The sequence below is a fragment of the Pelobates fuscus genome, chromosome 4, assembly GCF_036172605.1.
Source record: "Pelobates fuscus isolate aPelFus1 chromosome 4, aPelFus1.pri, whole genome shotgun sequence".
In the NCBI taxonomy this organism is placed as follows: domain Eukaryota; kingdom Metazoa; phylum Chordata; class Amphibia; order Anura; family Pelobatidae; genus Pelobates; species Pelobates fuscus.
In genome coordinates this window covers 228,772,455-228,797,370 of record NC_086320.1, presented here as the reverse complement: position 1 = coordinate 228,797,370, position 24,916 = coordinate 228,772,455, and the positions used below count along the sequence as shown (strand labels likewise).

Sequence of the window (24,916 nt, the reverse complement as noted above, 5' to 3'; positions counted from 1 at the left end):
GGTAGAGTAATCTTTTTGATTTTTTTCTGCAAACACAGGTTAAAATAAAAAATTAACCGTGCATTAACTTTTAGCTGTTATACAACACTGACATCCAGTGGACGCAAAGGAGTGCAGATATTTTAATGTATACAAAAAGCTAGCCAAATCTTTTTGTATAGCTGCTGCAAACTATCTTTCATATCACACTATATTTTTGCTGTATGCCATTCTAAAATAGTAAATGTATGAGCAAGAAATCGTCAAATGTGTTCCCAGTTCACCTACAGTTATTTCCCAGAGTCATAAGTCATTGGTGAGCAGTTTTGCTTTGACTTCTCTATCCTGTTCATAATGAAATACTGTAATGAATACTGTAGTGAAATACTGGTAATTACAAATTCCATCACACTTTTCTTCCAAATGCAGTGCCAGCTGGATGCCCATTAACCCTTGCAATAGACCATAAGACCCTATACAACTATTTACATGCCCATAAAAATGTGTTGTGTCACCCCTCCAGTCATTCAAATACAGGGGTGTCTAATACCCCTGGTGGCAGTTGAGCCATACCACCTGCTCATTACTAGAAGCTAGTAGACATTGGGGCGAAAGGATGGTATAGACCTCAATTTTTTTTATTCTAATAATTTATTTTAAAATAAAGTGCCTAAAAACTGAATGCAAAGAGGATGAAATAGTCCCAAGTCCCAATAAAATAGTCCCAAGTCCCAAATGTCCCAATAAAGAGAATTGTATAAAACAAGGGCATTGTAAAATGGGAGAGAGAGGCTGAGCATACAAGTTACTTACTTTTTTAGGCACAGATCTAATTTCAAGGCACCACGTAAGCATAAATTGCAAGGAACACTTCTCAGGGATATAACTGGGTAATGAGGCACCTATTAGCAATAAACAAATGAGGCATAAGAGAAGAAACTAGAAAAAAAAATACATTGTATTCATGGTAGTAGTGAAAAACAAGATTCGGATGCAGTTTATAGACAAATGTCTACACAAGAACATTAAAGGAACACCCTGGACACCATAACAACTTCATTGCAATGTAGTTTATGATGAAAGGAGGACCAGTGTGCCATCCTTAACAGATTAAAGGATTAACTAATAGTTTAACCCCAGACTTCTGCAGATCGCACCCCATTACTCTGCCTTTTTACTTCCTTACTTAGTCCAAGGCTTCAATCAGGAGCACCACTCTGTTTTCTGAAATAAAAAGTTGTTTAAGGCGCCCTCTTAATATTTTAACATTTTTCCAAGGCGCCCCAAGTCAAAAAAAATTCTAGGTTGTATATCTGTAAAGCGCTACGGCATTAACTGGACCTATAGTATGACGTACAGTGTTGGCGTCTGATTGAAAGGGTGCTTGTTTATAATTTTTGTGTTTTAATACAGAGGTGTGTTTGTATTTAATGTTTGATTGCAGGGGTGTGCTTGAATGTATTGTTCACTTTTAAATCCAGATGTACATTTGTGCAGTATTTGTTCACTTTCAAATCCAGACGTACATTTGTGTAGTATTTGTGTTTGAGTGAAGGGATGTGTTTGTATGTAGTTTTGATGTTTGAATGCCGGGATATATGCACACATACCTTCACAGACACACACACACACACACAGACACATATACAGACACACACACACACACATATACCTACACAGGCACATACACACAAACCAATACCAACACACACACACACACACACACACACACAAACACACACACAAACACACAAACCAATACCAACACACACACACCCCTACATACACACACACAAATACACACATACTTACACCTACACACACACACTGACACTCACACAGATGCAGACACTTATCCACACAAACACACACAAGCGCACGCTCATACATAGTCACACACAGAGATACACACACACTGGCACACACAGATACACACCGGCATACACAAACTGGCACTAAAAGAAACACACACACACACACTTACACATACCTACATTGGCACACACAGAGATACACACGGGCCATCACAGATACACACACTAGTACACACACACACAGATACACACAGATACACACTGGCATACACAAATCACAATTTACATATTATTTACCACCCCCCCTGCTTCTATACCTTTTAGATGCAAGGAGACAAGTTACTGGGGCTGGCTGCTGGTGATGAGAGTCTGCCTGCAGTGCTCTTCCTCCTCCCTCTCTGCGCCCCCTCTGTGTGCCCAGCCTGCACGGATAGTAGGCTGGGAGGAAGGGACAGTCACTTACTCCCAGCATTGTCTGCAAATATTAAAAGGGACCCAGCCATGCTTCCAAAGGGCCGCAGCACCGACCGGGCCCCCATTGAGACCTGCCTGGATTCCTGCCGGCATTGCCGATACTACAGGGGCCTGGTAACGGTCTTAAAGGGTCACGATACCCGACCGGGCCCCTATTCAGCAGAAATATTTCACAATGCGATCATCGCACCGGGGAAACATTTTGCCATCCCTGTGAGCCTATTGCAGTGCCTACACTTGCATTAACAAATAAAAGAGTACCTTTGATTAAAAAATACAACTTCATCTTAAAATGATAGAGAATCAAATTTTATCTATACATCGTGCCAGCATTATTGTATAACATGTGCCAAGTCAGATGGTTCAAAATTTGTAAACTTAGATCTGTCATGACAGGTTCACTTTAATAATATTAAACTTGGACAGCAATCACTACTACCCAGGTAATAGTGATATACAGCCAATTTTGTGATACATTATTCACTTTAAAAACACAAATAAAATGATATATGAAACGTACCTCTTTTTTTTGTATCAGACTTAATTCCTAATGAGATTTTCCTCTTTTCTGAGAGTCCTAATTTCATAAGTAGTTCATTAACTTCAGAGGAAGGATTTGGGCAAATAATCGAAAAATAATCCCCAGGCTGTAATTGAATGTCACTGTTCTGCAAAGAAAATATGACACATTGTTAGCCAATTTACTATTCATGTCATATGGTAGTCATAATCATGCATTTAAATTGGTTTAAAGACATTATGGCCAAATGAAAAAAGCAAAATGGAAATGAGTGGGTCAAAGGAATGCTGTGCATAATTGGGTTGTCAATAGACTGACTGTAACCGTGTTATGGCTACTATCAACACATTCAGCAGTTCCTATAGGAAAAAAAAAAACAGAAATTTTTACTTACCGTAAATTCTTTTTTCTTAATATGGTGGCAGTCACATATGGGTTTTGCTCCTCCCTGTGGACAAGACTTTTAACAAGCTTATTAAAAAGGATCCTCCCCCTTTGGGTATAAAGGCTCAGACCGCAAAACCTACCCCAGTACGTGACAAGTAAAGATATTAGACAAATCCAATATCCAATGCAAAATTACTTTAATAAAGAGGGAGGGTTATAATACTGCCACCATATTAAGAAAAAAAGAATTTACGGTAAGTAAAAATTTCTGTTTTTTCTGTCATATGGTGGCAGTCACATATGGGATATAGCAAGAATCCCTCTGGGCGGGACCTATGCCACGACGGCTTGTAACACCTTACGCCCAAAGGCAGCTTCAGAGGCAGAGAAAATGTCTAGCCGGTAGTGCTTGATAAAGGTGTTGTAAGATGACCAGCATGCTGCCTTGCAAATGATTTCTGGAGATGCAAGTGCTCTTTCTGCCCATGAGGTAGCCATAGCTCGAGTAGAATGGGCCTTGATAGCAGCAGGCGACTGAAGACCTGAGGAAGAATATGCCAAATCGATAGCCTGAATAAGCCAACGAGATAAAGTACCACGGGAAGATACCTTACCCTTTAAGTGACCCTGAAAATTAACAAACAGGTGATCCGACACTCTGAATTCCTTTGTTCTGTTTAAATATATACGTAACGCTCTTCTTACGTCCAACTTTTGCCATCTGTGTTCTTGAAGGGATGAGGGCGCACTAAAAAAGGAAGGTAAAATAATAGGTTGATTCACATTCTTTGAAGATAAAACCTTAGGAAGAAAAGATGGTCTCGGGTAAAGAACCACCTTGTCCTCATGGAAAATAGTGAATTCGTCTGAGGAGGATAGGGCGTGAAGTTCTCCCACTCTTTTGGCTGAGGTGATGGCCACCAGAAACAAAACCTTAAGAGATAAAATTTTTAAAGGAACTTCCTCCAAAGGTTCAAACGGGGTAGCACTAAGGGCTTGAAGGACTAGGGTTAAGTCCCATGATGGAAACACTGATCGTTTAGGAGGCCTCCTGAGGCTGATAGACCTAAAAAACCTTCTGATAAAAACATTTGCTGCCAGATCCTTTAGAAGAAAAAAATTCAAAGCAGATATTTGGACCTTGAGAGTTGAGACTCCCAGGCCAGCGTCAAAGCCTTCTTGTAAAAACTGAAGAATGTTATCAATTGATGGTTGTAAGATCGGAAACCGGTGATCCCTACACCAGTGCAGAAACTTGGACCAAATTCTAAAGTATATCCTAGAAGTCGATACTCTAGTGGCGCGGAGTAAGACAGCTATTCTCTCATCCTGTAATCCCTTGTTTCGAAGGATCAGCCTTGCAGTAGCCAAGCCGTCAATCTGAACATCTCTAGTACCTTCAAGGGTAGGTTCCTGTTCACAATGAGATGAGCTGACACTGGAAGTTCCCAATAGCTGATGGTCATCTCTTTTAGGGCGGCAAACCAGGCTCTGTTTGGCCAATAAGGGATTATTGCCAATATCCTTGCCCTGTCTGTTCGTATCTTGAGGAGAACCTTTGGGATCAGGGGCAGAGGTGGGAAGATGTAAGCCAGCTGAAAATCCCACCTTATTGATAGAGCGTCTATCCAACTGGGTCGATCCGTTCTGAATAGGGAGGCGAAGTGGTAAACCTTCTTGTTTGATCTTCTTGCCATCAAATCTACTTCTGGTACGTCGAATTTCACAGTTAGGATTCTGAATACGTCCGGGTTTAGCGACCATTCCTTTTGGTCCCACTTTCCCCTGCTCAAATCGTCGGCTATAACATTGTCGCTGCCTCTTATGTAGACCGCCGTAATGTCTTCCAGATTTCTCTGCGCCCATTCCATAACGGCTGTACAAAGACTGTAAAGCCTTCTCGCTCTGGTTCCTCCCTGTCGATTGATATAAGAGACTACCGTGCGATTGTCTGACTGTATCTTGACCGCTCTTTGAAGTAACCAAGGTCTGAGGTGATGAAGAGCATACAGAACCGCCAACAATTCTTTGAAATTTGTGGATTCCTCTGCTTCTTTGGAAGACCATTTTCCTTGGAACATGGTGGAACCCAAGTGGGCTCCCCAACCTGAGTTTGAAGCGTCTGTGGTGACTATCAGCCAGACCTTTGGTAGAAAGGACAAGCCTTTTAACAGGCACTCTGAGGTTATCCACCAATCTAGCTGCTTTTTCACCTGAGGGGACAGTAGGAATCTTTCGTCTAGATCTTCCTCCTTCTTTGACCAAGACGTCAGGATGTTCCACTGTAAAGGTCTGACCTTTGATCTTGCCCATTTGACTGCGGGAAAAGTGGCCGTAAGAAGCCCTAACACACTCATGGCCTCTCTGAATGAACAACTTTTCATTCTCTGGAGGTTGGAAATCGATCTTCGGATCTTTATTCTCTTCCGTCTGGGCAGAAAAATAGACATGGTGGTTGAATCGATCTTGAACCCGAGAAACTCTATTACTCTTGTTGGAATGCAAACTGATTTTTTTAGATTCAAAATCCAACCATGGTCCTGAAGAAACTTTATAGTGATCCGCAGATCCTCGTGCAGTTGATCTTCGGTATGTGCCACCAGTAGCCAGTCGTCTAAATATGGGACAATAGAAACACCCTTTTCCCTTAAATGAGCAGTTAGAGGAGACAGGATTTTGGTAAAGATTCTTGGAGCGGAGGACAGACCAAAAGGTAGAGCCCTGAACTGGAAATGAACGGTGTGACTTCTTCTTCTTATTGCAAATCTTAGATATTTCCTTGAAGTAGTGGCTATCGGAACATGTAGATAGGCATCCTTTAAGTCGATTTTTACCATAACGTCTCCGTTTTGCAATAGGGGAAAAATTGATGCGATTGATTCCATACGGAATCTGTGATAAGGGATAAACTGATTTATCCTCTTCAGATCCAGAATGGGCCGAAATGAGTGGTCTGGTTTTGGAACGAGAAACAGTCTTGAATAGACTCCTCGAAATTCCTGTTTCTGTGGCACTCTTTCTATTACCCTTTTGTGAAGAAGCATCCTGGTCTGACAATCTAGAGCTCGAGATTTCTTTCTGGACTGGTAGGATGAAAGTAGAAACCTCTGTCTTGGCTTTTCCAGAAAAACAATCTTGTGTCCCTTTCGGATAATCCTTAGAACCCAAGGATCCTTTGTGGTCTGTTCCCATGTCGGTAAAAAATATTGGAGTCGTCCTCCTACACCTCTGGCGTCAAAAACGCTTCCCTTTGTCTCTGAAGCTTCTCTTGACTTCGTTACTCTGTTCAAATTTTCGGTTTTTTTCTTTTCTTTGAAAATAGTGTGGTCTTTCCTGAAAGGGTCGTCTACCCCTGGATTGATAATTCCTGTAGCCTGCTCTCCAGGAAATTTTTCGATCCTGAGGAAGTGCCTTCTTGGTTTCAGACATCTGACGTATGATTTCCTCTAAGGGAGCGCCGAACAATTTAGCCTTTTCCAGAGGAAGTTCACAAAGGACTGCCTTGGACGCCGTATCTGCCGACCAAGACCTCAACCATAGGGCACGTCTTGCCACCGAAGTCAAACCCATGATCCTGGAGGCCAATTTTATCACTTCTACTGACATATCCAAAAGGAATTCATTCGCTAAATGCATGTTCTGAAACATGTGACTAAGATCAACGACCTGGCCAGATGAAAAATTTTCTTGTACTAGATTTAGCCAAACTTCATTCGCTCTGGCTGCTGCTGCCCCTGCCAGAAGGGCTTTACATTGGAAACCGGCTGTCTGATAAGCTCGCCTACACAAGGTTTCGGCTCTCTTATCCATGGGATTTTTTAATGCTGCAGTTTCTCCAATAGGGATCGTGGTTCTCTTGGCAATCTGTGCCACCTGAACATCAACTTTTGGGAGATCTTCCCACATAACGTCGCTAGCCAGCTTAAAGATGTCCTTGAAGTGTCTGGAAATAAAGGCACGTTTTTCCGGGTTTTTCCATTCCCTAAAAATAGAATCAACTAGGCTCTGTTGTACAAAAAAACCTCTCTTAGGATTTTCTGCTCCCTGAGGTAGGATGGTCAGATTCACTTCTTTAACAAATTTACGGATTGCCTCTGATGGAAAACCCACTGGTTCACTGGATGAGGAACCCGAATCTTCTGATTCGACAGAAGAAGAACATTCCCCTGAAGATGATCCAGATGAGGAATCTCTTTTTCTTTTATTGATCTTTCGTTGACTGGGGGCTTCTACCCTCTTAGAATCCTTAATCGTGTCCAAGGTCTGGGACAAACTCTCCTGGAACCAGGATAGGAAAGATTGCATATCCTTTTGCTTCTCTCTTTCCAACGAGTTTGCAGTACACAGACTGCATATTTTCTTCCTAGACCCGTCTGGGAGGGGAGTTGCACATTCGCTGCAAACAATATGTTTGGACTTCACTGTAGCCTTTCTAGGCGTGGGAGTTAGTTTCTCTTTATCCATCTCAGGTGGACTAGACATATCTGAAAAAATTAAACGGATACTCCTTAGAAAGTATTTTCTCCTTCAGAAAGTATTTCAAAGTAAAGATCTATTTTCTGTAAATCTTACCTCAAAATACCTCTGAGCCGTGTGGGGGGGCAGGTGACACGGCGTACCTCTTCTGATCTGCATCATGCTGTCAGTGGGTACTAGCACAGCTTTTAAATTCAAATTTTCGCGTTTTTTTTTTTTTTTTTTTGCAATATCTCTTTAAGCTTCCGTTTGCGCATGCGTCTTTGCGCACCCGGAAGCTTAGGTGGAACGCAAACACCACCCGGGCGTGCGTTCCACCGCTGTGCGCTTGCTCAGAGCGAGCTCCGCCTCCCGGAAGTATTTGCCGGAAACTTTCTCGGCATAAATTACAGACCTCAGTATGCTCCGTAACGATTAAGAAAACGGAGCATGGGCCACTCAGCTTACCACCCGGGCAGCTCTCGGACCGGATCCCCCAGACAGCAACCTGTGTGTCTCACCAACGACGAAGTCCTGTCCATCCCTATCGGGACAAGAAAGAAGACTGGGGTAGGTTTTGCGGTCTGAGCCTTTATACCCAAAGGGGGAGGATCCTTTTTAATAAGCTTGTTAAAAGTCTTGTCCACAGGGAGGAGCAAAACCCATATGTGACTGCCACCATATGACAGAAAAAACAGTCCTTATTGAGAGGCTCCTGATTGGTTGAATTTTTTCATTATCTAGAAAGATCTCACTGTTTTTTGCATGTTTGATTTCAATCAGTTGCAGAACTGTAAAGGCGAGTATATTTTTATTTTTTAAATATTTCATAGCATTTTCTGTATAATATTTTAAAAAAGGGTCACCTCCAGCCTGGACTGTCCTTTTAAAAATCGGAAGATGCAAATTTTTTAAGAAGGTGGATGTAAATAGTTTCATTGAGAAGGACAGTTGCCATTACCATCCATGGCTAGATAACATCCCCAGAGGACAGTTCCTAAGATTCAGGAGAAATTGTTCACAGATAGAAAAGTACGATCTTCTAGCGGATGTACTTAAACAACAATTTTTAGAAAAGGGTTATGTAGACGCAGATTTGAACAAGTCAATAGACCAAGTTAGACAGATGAACAGGGATGAATTATTGGAGTATAAACAATCAAAAGAGGAAAATGTAGAAATAGTTCCACTGATCTTTTTAATAGAAATCATGCCCAACTAAAGAGGATTCTTGGAACAAATTGGCACCTATTACAACAAGACAACAAAATGATACCATATATAAGTGACAAACCCAAAATAATATATAGGGGAGCACAAAACTTAAAACAAGTTTTAACGACAAACTTTTTAGAAAAACCTGAAAGATTTTATCAATATCCAGAGGGAATCACTAAAAGGCTTTAATTATTGTAAGAACTTTGGAAAACAAAGAAAATAAAATCACCACCTTTACTGCCCATTCCAATTTGAAACAATATGTAATAAGGTTGTTTATGACATGCAAAACAAAGAAGGTGATATATGTGCTCGAGTGTGTCACGTATTCATCCGCTTATAAAAATGTGGTTAATGGCATTTACTGTCCACACAGAAAAAGTTGTGCAGAGCAGCAACCAAATCCACAGAAGGGTTAATGCTGAGCAGCAATTATGCAAATGGGAACCTGGTAGCTGCCTTTGGGGTCAAAGGCCGGTTACAGCCGATTAGATCTTGAGGAGGGGTATTTAGGCCCAGTTCTCATTCTGTTCAGTGCCCTGTAGTGGTTTCCCTTGTGGTTGTCCGAGAGAACATTCCTGATTCTAGTTTCTTCTGGTTTTTGACTTTGGCTTTGATTTTGACTTCCCTGTATTTTGGTATCCCTGACTTCTGGCTTTCTCTTATCGTTGTGTCTCTTTCTGTATCCCCTGACCTTGGCAAGGATCCTGACTATTCTTTGGTATGTTAAGTCCGGCCATACGTTACCTATTAGTCATCTGTGTGACACAATTCTACTTGATGGATCAACTAGTAATCCTGACAGAGTGCCCTTGTGGGCTACAATATGTGGTAAAACAACTAGATGTGTGGCCATTAGGGTGCGAGAGCACATATATAACATCAAGAGAGGGATTCAAAATCACAGTGTTGCCTTACACTTTTTAGAATGTCATGGAAAAGACCCCAAAGGGATAAAATTCCATGGGATTCAAAATATTACCCATCATTGGAGAGGAGGGGACATTGATTCAGCCCTCAATACATGTGAAATGGGCTGGATCTTCAATCTAGATACTCTATCCCCTAACGGGTTAAACTGTGACTTCGAGATGAGTGCACTGATATAACATGCTATGTGGAAATGCATATTTGATATCTATTCAATGCTAACTATTTCTCTCCTTGTTTTTTAGAAAAATCCTTTATAAAGTATGTCCTTTAATATATTAAAAAAGTACTTAGGAGGTATACTATAGCAAAGATTTATTTGAGAATTATGTATTTTGTATTATAGGTATGAAATGTATTTACAGCAGTTTTAAATATGGTTTGGACATTTGCCAATATTACTATATATAAGAAAAAAAAAAAAACAATCTGGACTTTTAAAGATGGTACTGTCATGAACCACATCCGGAATCTATGCAAAGAGATGACATCAGACGGAAGCGGAAATACGTCATTAAGTCTAGACGGAAATGAAACTAGGCGGGAAACGATAAAAGGTGGCAAAAGACCAACTGGCGCCAAATAGAAGATATCCGATGGGGTATATAAAGAGCAAATGGACAACCGGAAGATACACTTTGAAAAAGACCATCGGTCGAAACACGTTAGTGTAATTGTTACTTTTTATTGTTATATCCACTTTTATTATTTTCTATTAAAGCTAATTTTAAGCATTTTAGCTCCAAACCTGCACATTATTATTTTGCTGATTCTTGGGACCAGCCATATCATCTGCAAAAGCGGAGGAGTGGACTTACATTCAAAGGGATATCTGAGCATGCTGTTATAATCAGAGCCTACTATATGTGGCTCTGAAAATTGTGATTTGGAATTTGACATCACTAATAAGAGTGTACCCACCATACAGTATTATGCTATGCATAATTTTTTTATATTTAGGTGGAGTACATATAATGTGAAGAACCAGTGTGAATTCTGTTACCCCTCTGTTATCACACTTATTTTAGAGTGCCCCCTATCTCTATTCTTTCTAAGAAAGTAACAGGCTGTCATTTCCTCCCAGTCGGCAGACATTACAGGGGTCAGGTCGCGGTCTTAAAGGACTGTGGCACCTGACCGGGCCCCTGTTCAGCAGTAATGTTTCCCCGGTGCTATAATCATAGCACCGGGGAAACATTCCACGGAACCCCTGTGTGCACGTCGCGGTGCCCAGGGTGCTGCGGCACACAGTTTGGGAACTGCTGATGTAAACCTTTAAAGAAGTATACACACACATAAAAACAAGATATTCATATAATATACATACTGAAATATCAAGCTCCAACATCAAGGTGGTTTTCTTAGCATCCTCTGCAGTTAGTTTCTCGGCATGAGTTATAGGAACTGTGAAAACCTTGTGTTCTGAATAAAGTGAAGATGGATCAACCTCCTAAATTAATTAGGTACAAGTGAGTTAGAGTTTAAGTAATCCAAAACAAACAAACAAAAATAAAATGTTTTTGTGTTTAAGACAAAATAAATATGCATATGCAAGAAAAAAAAAAATTAAGATTAAATACATAAAGGGATAGAAAGCATAGATTATCGAGGTGAATCCCAATTTTGGTCCTTCTTTATGCTATTCCATACACAGCTTTCCTTACTTCTTCTTAGTGGCAAAGACAAATATTTATTTGCTGTGAAGTTTAGAAATCTCTCCAACTATATTGGACAGGATTGATTTAATATTTCCTATTGACAGCAAAACATTCCACATCTTGTTTTCACTCACCTGTTCTTCACAATCTGAAATAAAGACATCAAGGAATGGAGGGGAAAGAGCTGGCACATTAAGGCTACACTGAGAAAGAGAGGAAACTGAGTGGACAAGAGAAGGCTCAGCGGCCTTAGATGTCTCTAACTGAACATCTTGGTTTAATGAACCGTTTGAAAGTACGGATGTTTCAAGGTTTAAGGTCTGTATTTCCAAATCCAGATTTCCAGGTACATCAGGTGGTTTTCGGTCAACATTAGTCAAGTCCCTGGTATGTGTATCCATTTCTTGACTATCTGTTCTTAATGCAATTTCTTTCTTCAATGCAACCCACAGGCCTTCGATCCAAGGATCAACCACCACTTCCAAGCTGAAAATTAAATATGTTAGATATATTAGACTAAAAAGCAGTTTGGATAAACATTCTCTAACTACAGCTTCAAATGTAAAAATTTTTTAATCGGCTGAAGGCATGCATTGAGATTTATAGCACACTTTTCTAGAATGACTATATGAAATTAAACAATGAAGTAAGTGCAGTTCTTAAAATAACTACAAAAACAAATGTTAATTCTAACTAGTTTATATTAAAATAAATAACAAACCATCTTACCCTATATAGTCATCTGCATAACCAGTTCCATAAAACTGTTTTGCACCCAACTCCTGAAGTCTCTGGTCAATGATCTTCCCTCCGTTACAAAAGTATGTATACTCAGAGTCTCCTAAGGCTGATAACAAGTAGAGAAATAACATTCCATACTGAAATAACATATTTTCAAGTTAACGTAAAACGATGAAAAATAATGCAATTCACTTTAGAATTTTACAGATTAAAACTCCAATATGTTTTTGAACTAGTATGTTTTATTCTTATTTTTGAAAACACTGTTCTTAACCCCTTAAGACCGCAGCCAAATGTACAAGTTGTGATCCAAAAAAAATGTAAACAAACCACAGAATTTTACTATATGTCTGTTCAACAATAATTTACCTCTTTCATACTAAGTGCACCCACACTTATTATATATCATTTTGTTCAGGGGAAACAGGGCTTTCATTTAATATCAAACATTCATGTATGGAACTCCATTTTATATGAATAAAATCTAAAAAACTTGAAAAAATTATGAAATCTTGTTATTTTTCAATTTCAGCATGGCAATTTAACTGTTAATGTCAGAATACTATTCGGTTTTCCTGCAATAAAACATACATATTTGTATTCAGAAATGTATCACGAGTAAAACAGTACCCCCCATGTACAGGTTTTATGGGGTTTTGGAAAGTTACAGGGTCAAATATACGACTTGTCCATTATTTTATTTTCTGCATAGAAATTTGACAGATTGGTTTGAGTGACCTAGGTTGCCTTTTAGACCGTATGGCAGCCCAGAAATGAAAATTACCCCCATCATGGCATACCATTAGAAAAAGTAGACATCCCAAGGTATTCAAAATGGGGTATGGCCAGTCTTTTGCAGTAGCCACTTGGGCACAAACCCTAGCCAAAGTTAGTGTTTTTTTTTGTGTTTTCTTTTTTTTACATAAAATCTGTACTTTCACTGATAATATTATTGTTAGTATATAGTTTACTGCCCTGAAACACTCCTAGTTCTGCTCAGTGAGGTCTCACGAGCGCCATGGTACCCCCCATGTATAGGTTTTATGGGGTTTTGGAAAGTTTCAGGGTCATATATACGGCTTATCCATTTATGCTTTTTCACCTTGAAATTTGTCAGATTAGTTTGCAGTGTCCAGGCTGCCTTTGAGACCGTATGGCAGCCAAGAAATGAAAACGACCCCCATCATGGCATACCATTTGAAAAAGTAGACATCCCAGGGTATTCAAAATGGGGTATGCCCAGTCTTTTGTAGTAGCCACTTGGGCACAAACCCTAGCCAAATTTAGTGTTTGTTTTTGTTTTTTTTTGCATTTTTCACATAAAATCTGTACTTTCACTGATAATATTATTGTTAGTATATAGTTTACTGCCCTGAAACACTCCTAGTTCTGCTCAGTGAGGTCTCACGAGCGCCATGGTACCCCCCATGTATAGGTTTTATGGGGTTTTGGAAAGTTTCAGGGTCATATATACGGCTTATCCATTTATGCTTTTTCACCTTGAAATTTGGCAGATTAGTTTGCAGTGTCCAGGCTGCCTTTGAGACCGTATGGCAGCCAAGAAATGAAAATGACCCCCATCATGGCATACCATTTGAAAAAGTAGACATCCCAGGGTATTCAAAATGGGGTATGCCCAGTCTTTTGTAGTAGCCACTTGGGCACAAACCCTAGCCAAATTTAGTGTTTTTTTTTTTTTTTTGCATTTTTCACATAAAATCTGTACTTTCACTGATAATATTATTGTTAGTATATAGTTTACTGCCCTGAAACACTCCTAGTTCTGCTCAGTGAGGTCTCACGAGCGCCATGGTACCCCCCATGTATAGGTTTTATGGTGTTTTGGAAAGTTACACGGTCATATATACGGCTTATCCATTTAGGCTTTATTACATTGAAATTTGGCAAAGTGATTTTCTGGGCCTATATCGCATTTGAGAGAGCATGGCAGCCTGGGTAATAACATTTCCACTATTATGGCATACCATTTTCAAAAGAAGGCAACCTAGAGTATAAGAAATGGTGCATTGCAAGATGTTTGGTCTAACCACTTTATCAGAAATGAAGGGCCCACATAGGGGTTATAGCTTTATTTGTGCTTTTTCACGCACATGAACTCCATTTTCACAGGACATTTCATATTCCTGATATGAGTTATTGCAACAAAGCCTTACTATTTGTATTTAACATTGTCTCCTGAATGTAACAGTACCCCCATGTACTAGATTCTCTGTTTTGGGGGGGAAGTCATAGGGACAAAAATATTAGATGTCCTTTTCAAAGTTGGCAATTTAACAAAGTGATTTTCTGGGTCTCTCTCGCCTTTGAGAGAGCATGGCAGCCTGGGTAATAACATTTCCACTATTATGGCATACCATTTTCAAAAGAAGGCAACCTAGAGTATAAGAAATGGTGCATTGCAAGATGTTTGGTCTAACCACTTTATCAGAAATGAAGGGCCCACATAGCGGTTATAGCTTTATTTGTGCTTTTTCACAGGACATTTCATTTCATATTCCTGATATGAGTTATTGCAACAAAGCCTCACTATTTGTATTTAACATTGTCTCCTGAATGTAACAGTACCCCCATGTACTAGATTCTCTGTTTTGGGGGGGAAGTCATGGGGACAAAAATATTAGATGTCCTTTTCAAAATTGGCAATTTGACAACGTGATTTTCTGGGTCTCTCTCGCCTTTGAGAGAGCATGGCAGCCTGGGTAATAACATTTCCACTATTATGGCATACCATTTTCAAAAGAAGGCAACCCAGAGTATAACAAATGGCATAATTTGAGATGTTTGGTCTAGCCATTTCAACAGAAATGCTGGGCCCATGTAGCGATTTCTACTTTGTTTTTTGTCTTTTTAATCAGATAAATAGTATTTTCACTGGAAATGTCATAATACAGATATTAGTTAGTGCACTAGAGACTTGGTATTTTGATTTAACACGGTCTTCTGAATATAACGGTACCCCCACGTACTATTATTTCAGATTTTACTGATAAGTCACAGGGCGAAATATATTAGATGCCCTTTCAGCTTGTAAGTTTGCCAATATTATTTTCTGGGCCTATGTAGCTTTTCAGAGAGTATGGCAGCCTGGGTAATAACATTCCCACCGTTATGGCAAACCATTTTCAAAAGTAGGCACTCCAGAGTATAACAAATGGCATAATTTGAGATGTTAGGTCTAGCCATTTTAACAGAAATGCTGGGCCCCATGTAGCGATTTCTACTTTGATTTTTGTCTTTTTAATCAGATAAATAGCATTTTCACTGGAAATGTCATAATCCTGATATTAGTTAGTGCACTAGAGACTTAGTATTTAACACTGTCTTTTGAATATAACAGTACCTACATGTACCATGTTTCCAGGTTTTTATTATATCACATGAATAGAACAGTACCCCACATACACTTTGATCTGAAGGCAGAGAGAGGCAGAGAGAGGCAGATAGATCTTTGATATCACATAGAGAGTCACTGTGTGAAAAGTTTGAGAAGTAAAAAAAACGAAAAAAACAAACTATTTTTTGTAACCCTTTCAGTGCTAATCACAGCATTAACCCTGTGATCAGTTTTTTATTGGGAAGTCACATTTCAAGTACTACAAATGTAGTATTTTGAGTTGTTTGGTGTAGCCACTTTAGAATGGCTAGCGTAAACAGGGACAGGCCAAGGTCAGGGGAATCCAGAATTCAGAGTAATCGGTAAAACAAGCCAACAGGCAGCTAACAAAGCGTAGTCAGGACAAGCCGAGGTCAGAAATCCAGGTAAATCAAGCAAACAAACTGCCAAAGTCCCATACAGAGTGATTCAGAAACTCAGCTCTGTATGGTAGACTTTGAAACAGTCTGTTATGCAGAGGGCGGGTAGAGATGGGCAGGTTGGACAATAAAAACTGGAGTCCTTTCGGACTCCTTTCTTGTAGCAAACACGGCACTTTCTTTGGGGAGCTTTTTTACTAGGGGTGGATGGGATTCGGGAAGGGAAGTGTTTGCCACAAAGTCTTTGGAGATCTCCTGATTCCAAAGTGGGATTGGGGGGCTGGGTAAATAACATATGGGACAAAATGCTTAATGTGAATTCGAGGAAAGGGCAGGGCCTACCTATGACCTCTTTTGTATAGAGGACATAGGCATTGAAAATTGCAATCTGGCTCATGTAGATTGCAATTTTCTTGTACCAGGTCCTAGTTTTTCGGTTCACCAGATAGGGCTGTATGCATTGGTCAGCCAAGTCTACTCCACCCATAAACTTGCTGTAGTCTACAATGCACTTCGGCTTTTCCAGATGCTCAGTGCTACCTCTCACAGACACTGGCACTGTACTTTCGTCATGCATCGTAGACAGCATGTATACATCTTTCCTATCTCTGAAGCGAAGAGCAAGCAACTCATCCTGGCGGAGAGCTGAAGAGGAACCTCTACTGCTTCTGCCACTTGCCAGGGCTTGGGGGAAACCCCTGCGATTCTTCCTCACTGTGCCACAAGCTAGGGTTTCAAAACAATATAAATTTTTAAATAATTCTATACTGGTATAATAATTGTCAACCCATAGCCTATATCCCTTATTCAACAAGGGAAGGATTAGATCCCAAACAATCTTGCCACTTGTACCCACAGAATCAGGGCATCCTGGTGGGTCAAGATGGCTATCCTTCCCCTGGTAAATGCGAAACGCCCATGTGTAACCAGTACAGGATTCACATAATTTATAAAATTTAACGCCATATCGGGACCGCTTCGATGGAATATATTGCTTAAATAGCAGTCGACCTTTAAATTTCATAAGGGACTCGTCAATTGAAATATCTTTATCGGGGACATAATTTTCAGAAAATTTGTCTGACAGGAGTTGAATAAAGGGCTGAATTTTATATAGCCTGTCAAACAGTGGGTCGTTTCTAGGGGGACACAGCGAGTTATCATTAAAATGAAGGAATCGCAGCAGTTGCAGGTAGCGATCCCTCAACATAACCTCAGGGAAAAGAGGTGTAGCCAGGATACGTTGCTTGCTCCAGTAGGACCTGATACTGGGCTTTTTTACAATACCCATCATTAGGGTTAAAGCCCAAAACCGCTTCATCTCTGCGACATCCGTGGGTCTCCACATATTCCTGCGACCATGATGGGACCCCGGATGTGCAGAGAGATACTGCATAGCAAACAAATTTGTTTGCTGAGCCATGAGCTCAAATATATCGTCTGACATAAAGAGCTCAAAAAAACGAATTGGCTCGCAGTCGTCCACTGTTACAGTGATGCCAGGTGTAACAGTGAACGGCGGTATTTCTGGGGCCATCATATTTGGAGGCACCCAGTCTCTGCCTGGCATTGGGCTTGCTGAGCGTCCTCTTGTGAGTGGTGGTGGGGCACCATCACTTGAGGTCTCACTCAGAGGCTCAATGTCAGAGGCAGTGATAGTGTCACTGTCTTGCAGAGTGTCACTATCACTGCCTGCCAGAATGGCATACGCCTCCTCGGCTGAGTAGCGACGTGCCATTCTAGGGGGACAAATAAATTAATTTATATACTAAAGTGGGTAATTAATTATCTACCTGCCTAACACCTACTACCCGCCCTCAAAAAATAATATAAATGTACTGATCACAGTATAGGCAGCTGCAATCAGTACACTGAAAGGGTTATTTTCAGATCTATAAAAATAACCCTAAAAATATAAACTGTACAGTTTAGTGATCACAGCAGCGGGGAAAGGGTTAAGGGAGATTTGGGTTGCTGCGACTGACACAAAGGGTCAAAAAAAATTAGAAATAATTTTTTTGACCGAAAAAAGTTTTTAAAACTGAAAGGGTTATTTTTTGATCTGTAAAAATAACCCTAAAAAAGGTCAGTCTGATCAGAGAGCCCTCTGATCACAGTGATCACTGATACAGTACTGTACAGCAGATTTACTGTACAGTATAGTGATCACGGCAGCGGGGAAAGGGTAATGGAGATTTGGGTTGCTGCGACTGACACAAAGGGTAAAAAAAAATTAGAAATAATTTTTTTTTGATCCAAAAAATAAATAAATAAATAAATACCCTAATCAGGTTGATCACAGTAATATGCTGTGATCAGCACTGAAAGGGTTAAATAAAATATAAATTTTAAAACTTTAAAAACATTTTTAAACTTTCTTTTTCCACAGGAGCTGCAAAAACCACGATCTCTCTGCCTCTCTCTCTCAGATCGAAGTGAGGTGAGGAGAGGGGCAGAGACAATGTGTCAGCCAGTGATCTGAGATCATTGGCTGACACATACTAACAGTGATCACAGTGACTTGCTGTCACTGTGATCACCTCCTACAGATCGCGGTAATTGGCCACAGGGGGAGTGCCTGGGAGGTACAGGCATGCCCCCCACCGCGATCTGTAGGGGGCTAATGGCTGCAGTTACATGTGTCAGCCAATAGGCCGACACATAGTAACACTGATCGCACTGACAGGCTATGGCAGCCTGTCAGTGTGATCTGATTGCAGCCTGACAGTGCAGATCGCGGTCACTGACCCCAGGGGGGCTGCCTGGGGGGCCAGGCATGTCCCCCGACCGCGATCTGCTGCAGAAGAATGCGGCCGGCTCCATGTGTCAGCCGATTTCAAATCGGCTGACACATGGTAAATACCGATCGCAGTGACAGCCTGTCACTGCGATCAGAAGCTGCAGACCGCGGTCCCCAGGCACCGGGGGGCTGCCTGGGGGGCCAGGCATGCCCCCCGACCGCGATCTGCAGCGGCCATGTGCCGCCGGCCACGTGGGGGGTAAAACCGCACAGGACGTACTATGCCGTCCTGCGGCGTTTAGAGCCGGCCAATTAAGGACGGCATAGTACGTCCTGCGGTCTTAAGGGGTTAAAGTAAAATATCTGGCAATATTCAGTGGGCATCTCCTAAAATTATTTAGTGGTAGAATTGGATTGTGTCAGTCCCTGTGTGAGCAAACGCTCAGTTGCCATAACAGGTAATATATTTTTTTTAAAGTACATTTTTGTGAGTAAATGAGTCCAAGACAAAGTTGCTCTGGCAATTAAAAAAAAAATATATATATAACATTTTTAGCATTTGTAGCTCTGAAATATCTATGGAAAACATGAGAAATGAGAACAAAATGGGATAATTGGGAGAAAAAAATCTAGAATTCAACAGTGTTGCTTTCCCAGATTCCTCACTCTCTCTCTGACACTTGCAATTATATACTGTAAGAACAGTAATAACATATCATCTAAAACATCCATTACCATTTACATTGGGTTTTAAATAAAACTAACAGACGCAAACAATTCAACAGAACATCTGAATAAACAAAGACCTTGCAGCGTTCTCTGTCATTTCTATTATTGGATGATCTAGGAGGATCTCAGGCCTAATGCAATGCTTGTCCGTAGAGAAAAATTGGTTGCACTACTGTGGATGAGAGGCAATCACTACTTCAATCAAATAATTTTCATATTGAAGGATTTACCCAACTCTTCTCTATAATAAGGCTTAGGTATCTTCAGAGTCGTCATGCTTGGCATGTGGACGTATACCACAAAGAACTTAGAAAAATGAAGTCCGTAATGAAGGGTGCGCCTCCAGTGCATGTCAGATTGAAAGCCACTAGAGACATGCACTGGAGGTGCAAACATTTTGAGGCAAAAATTTAAACAATGCAATTGATCTAAAATGGACTTGCTTTACACTGACCAAACAGTACTGTTTTGGTGCTTAGAGAATCCCTTGAAATTTCTATTTGCTACATATAAATTATAAAGACACTTTAATTTACTGTGAATTACAATAAAGTTTATGAACAAAGGCAATTTTCAATATATTAAAACAACATATTTTTAAAGTTTTAAGGGAAATCTGCATGGTTTACCTGGCTCTCTGCTCCACAGCAAAGAGTGCCTTACTGAGGTGGGTGTTACACTTATGTCACTCCCTCCTCAGGTCCACCCTCTTTATCTGGTCTTTGATAATTTGCCCTGCTCAGGTACACTTTCCCAAACAGGGCAAACCTCCTCCATGATGTCGACACGCTGGCGGTGTTGGTGTCTGAATGGAGTGATGTGGTCATATACTGTCTAGCTAGCGTAAGCTGAGGAATTGAGAGTCAGATATGAGAAAACCTATTTTGAAATCTTTTGTAGAGAGCTAAAGTTGATGTTTTATTTCATAACAGGTTCCCTTTAAAATACGATGTAGAAGTTAGGATTTATAAAAAAATATGTTGGTGTTTCAGCACTCACCTAGTAACCCATATCTCACATGAGCAAAATGATCTTCTGTTAACTCCTTGTTCTTGATTTTCTTCACAAACTTTAAGGCTTCATCAGGAGGGTCTCCAGTGCCTGTTGTAGAGACAACAACAACAACAGGGTCCTTTTCTTTCTCCAAATTGAACTGGAAAACAGAACAGGGCAACTCATTAAACATATGTTTTTTGACCAAGTAAACCTACATCCACCACAAAAATAGTAAACGCATAATTAAGCCTATAAAGATTCAAACTCATTTTTTACGACAAATAATGTTTTTACGCATGTTAGGTTTATTTGTTAAAAATGTACATGCTCATGGAAGATTATTAGCAAGATAACCCAGTAACAGTGGAAGCAAAAGGAATTTTAGAAAACGTTTGTTGGTTTCCATCATGTGCTATTAGTATTTAATATGCATTCACATTTCTAGAAAATACATTTCAGGTACAATGCTTCCAATGTTCTTTTAACCTACATTTTATATTACTGTGACTGTGTCACTTTGATTTTAAAGGGACACTATAGTCACCTGAACAACTTCAGCTTAATGAGGTTGTTCAGGTGAGTGCTACAGCTCCCTGCAGCCTTTTTCTTGTAAGCACTGTATTTTCTGAGAAAATGCAGCGTTTACATTGGAAACTTGGAACACCTCTTGTTGCAGTCAGACGGCCACCAGAGGGACTTCCGAGTTCAGAGGCCCGAAAAAGGCCTCACGTCTGATGCATCCTGGGTGAATACTTCAGACGGGCTATCAGCACACAAAGCACTGTGAACGCGCTGTGTGCTGAGGCTGTCAGCACTGCTGTGGGCGTGGCTTCAGCTGACAGCTGAAGCCCGAACCCACAGGGACGCGTTCTGGCCACAATAGTGGTTGAAGGGGGGGGGGGGGGGTGCCCTAAAATTATCAATAAGGGGGGGGGACCTACTGTCCCCCCCCCTCGGCCCCCACCCCTGAGCGGCGGGTGGGGGCCCTAAAATTATCAATAAGGGGGGGACCTATTGTACATCCCCGGCCCCCACCCCTGAGCGGTGGGTGGGGGACCCTAGTTAACCCTTCCCCCCCCCCCCCCCCCCCCCCCCAAAAAAAAATTCTCCCTACCTACCCCCCCTCACCCTAAAAATAATGAGGGGGGGACCTTTAACTAAAAACCTGTAAAAAAAAAAACAAATGAGCTAAAAACAACTTACCATTCGATTATTTCTTTCTTTATTTAGCCATTATTATGGCTTTTTATTTGGCCTTTTTTGGGGCTGAAGAAAGAAGATTTTAGAAGAAAGAAAACATCGAACGGTAAGTTGTTTTTAGCTCATTTGTTGTTTTTTTTTACAGGTTTTTAGTTAAAGGTCCCCCCCTCATTATTTTTAGTGTGAGGGGGTAGGTAGGGAGATAATTTTTTTTGGGGGGCGAGGGTTAACTAGGGTCCCCCCCCTTTGTATTTAGGGCCCCCACCCACCGCTCAGGGGTGGGGCCCGGGGGGTACAATATGTCCCCCCCTTATTGATAATTTTAGGGCCCCACCCGCCGCTCAGGGGTGGGGGCCATTAGGTCCCCCCCCATTGTGAATTTTAGGGCCCCCATCCGCCGCACAGGGGTGGGGGCCGGGGGGGGCAGTAGGTCCCCCCCTTATTGATAATTTTAGGGCCCCCACCCGCCGCACAGGGGTGGGGGCCGGGGGGGGGGCAGTAGGTCCCCCCCTTATTGATAATTTTAGGGCCCCCACCCGCCGCACAGGGGTGGGGGCCGGGGGGGGGGACAGTAGGTCCCCACCCCTTATTGTTAGTTTTAGAAAGCGAGCTGAGCTGTCAGTCAGACAGCTCAGCTCGCGAACGCGCATTCCACGCACATGTGCTGTAAAGCGCTGAATTTCTTCATAGGGCGGCTGTCAATGCCGCTCTATGAAGAACGCGATTGGTGCAGCGCGAAGCCGCGAATCCGCACCACATCGCAATGACGCTTCTCTCAGAAGCATCCTATTGGGCCCCGCGATTTCGTCATTTTGACGAAAAAGGGGGCGCGGCATGGCTGGGAGCTCGGCGCTGGAACGAAGGTAAGTTTTTAATATAAAAAAGCATCGAAAATTATTTTTAATAAATGAAAGTACATAGAAAAGCAAGAAGGAAGGCTGGGGGACCTGTCTTTCTTGCTTTTATATGTAGACTATAGAGTCCCTTTAAAGTAATAATTGGCATCTCTCCATTTCTCCTTGGTTTTTTTTTTATAAGAAAAGAAAAAAAAAAGTAGTGTAAACGGAGAAACAGAAAAGCAGGCACCCTCCCCATGAAGAGGAAACACCAGCTAAATGTCGCTAAAGCCACCTAATCCAGAAGATAGGGCATAACCCTGAGTATATCACAAACAGAGACAAATAAACAAGAGCTAGATTGGTGCATATTATTAAAAAAAAAAAAATATGACAAAAAATGGTTATTGGTACCATAAAAATAAATAAATACAAAAATGTATTGGAATTATGATTTTTTTTAATTGAATAATATAAAAATATCCAACACACTCTATTCTGAATTTATTAAACTCCATACGATGAAACATTAATAGGTAGTTTACCAACAAAAGGTGCTATTAACCTAGAGTGAGCAAATCTATTTGCAAACCAATGTTGTTAAAAAAATAAATAGAAAAAATAAAAATAAAATTATATTATATATGTATATCTTTTTCTATTCTATATATATATGTCTTCATATCGCTAGTAGGGATCATTGCACACAGGTTGTAACGGGTTCTGAGACCGTAAATGAAAGTGGTTTTGGCTGATATAGGTCTATGCTACCCTAGAATAGAGGCTCCTACAGTTTCATAGGATATAAATGCTTACATACCAGAATGGTATCTTACTAAGGCATACATATAGGGGAAACACACACCACCAACAACAGATACAAGCTAAGAAAAATAAGTAGCAAGAGAGATGAGAACAGACAACAGCTCAATTAGCCTGCCCTTCAGTGGGTCCCCGATCAGATCTCAAGCTGGTTTTAGTTCAATTTGTGCCATTACAGAGAGAACATATCTGAAGCATATCAGACTGGTCCCACCTGTAGGGGCAGTCCAGATCTGAAATGCCAGCAAGTTACCTCTGCATGAGAGATACAGCAACTCCAGACGATTGTTTCAACCTTGTAAGGCATCATCAGTGAGGTATAGTCAATATCCCGCTAGGCACCGTGAGCAAGGGGTCCATGTCTGGATTGCCCTTTAAACTTAAGGAGAGAAAAAGATACAAGCTAATCACTTACCTTGGTACTCTAAAAAGGACGCCAAACAACCCTAATGCTCAAGCCTCTATATACATAAGTATACAAAAGTTTACATACTTAAAGGGAAACTCCAGTGCCAGGAAAACAAACTGTTTTCCTGGCACTGCAGGTTCCCTCTCCCTCCCACCCCCCAATCCCTGGTTGCTGAAGGGGTGAAAACCCCTTCAGTAACTTACCTGAGGCAGCGACAATGTCTCACGTCGCTGCTTCTCCCTCCGCGCCGCTCCTCCTTCTGACTGCGTCGGCCGGTGGGCGAGACTGATCCCGCCACCTTCCAATTAAGGTATTTTAGCCCCCAGAGAACCTAACACATCTATACATGGGTGGTATCGCTGTACTCAGGAGATGTTTCTGAACACATATTGGGGTGTTCTTTGGCAGTAACCCTTAAAGTTCTCAGTACATATATTCTTTAATTGCTATGTGTCTCAAAAAAATCACCAATTGTTATTATTTTTTTATTTTATTTGGCAGATTGGTGGTAAATTGGCTGCAAGAAAAGATTCAAAATACCCCAGGTTTAATACCTTAGGTTGTCTTCTTTTAAAAAATATATACATGTGAAGGGGTATTCGGGGATTCCTGACAGATATCAGTGTTACAATGTAACTTGCGTTAATTTAAAAAGAAAAATTGGTTTGGAAATAGCAAAGTGCTACTTGTGCTTATAACCCTATAACGTTCCCAAAAAAGCTAAGAACATGCTAACAGTCGGCATTTCTAAACTCAGGACAAAATTTAGAAACTATTTAGCACGGGTGTGTTTTGGCAGTTGTAGATGCGCAACAGATTTTGGGGTCAAAGTTCGAAAAAGTGTTTTTTTTTTCAATTTTTTCATCATATTTTATATTTTTTTTTATAGTAAATTATAGGATAAGATGAAAATAATGGTATCTTTAGAAAGACCATTTAATGGCGAGAAAAACAGTATATTATATGTGTGGGTAAAGTAAATGAGTAAGAAGAAAATTACAGCTAAACACAAACACCACAAATGTAAGAGCCTTGGTCCCAGCGGCAAGAATTTTGAAAAACGGCTTGGTCACTAAGGGGTTAATCACACGCATCAAGGGACAACCGGATTCCTTCAACAACTTTTAAAGGAACACTATAGTGTCAGGAGCACAAACATGTATTCTTGACACTATAGTGGTAAAATAGGTACTTAGGTGCCCCTTGCCCACTTTTAACTCCTTAACCCCTTAAG

At 40.8% G+C, this 24,916-nt stretch overlaps 1 protein-coding gene across 2 annotated transcripts in view; it reads right to left on the bottom strand.

Annotated features, from left to right (window-relative positions):
* MTRR (5-methyltetrahydrofolate-homocysteine methyltransferase reductase) overlaps positions 1-24,916 on the bottom strand; it is a 112,997-nt gene that overhangs the window by 33,513 nt on the left and 54,568 nt on the right. For both annotated transcript variants that reach the window (XM_063451929.1, XM_063451930.1), the window contains 6 exons: positions 20,419-20,572; positions 12,165-12,282; positions 11,570-11,921; positions 11,105-11,227; positions 2,788-2,935; positions 793-881 (listed from right to left, as the gene is read on the bottom strand). In XM_063451929.1, coding sequence (XP_063307999.1) covers positions 793-881; positions 2,788-2,935; positions 11,105-11,227; positions 11,570-11,921; positions 12,165-12,282; positions 20,419-20,572 — 984 coding nt within the window. The remainder of the gene's footprint in view (positions 1-792; positions 882-2,787; positions 2,936-11,104; positions 11,228-11,569; positions 11,922-12,164; positions 12,283-20,418; positions 20,573-24,916) is intronic.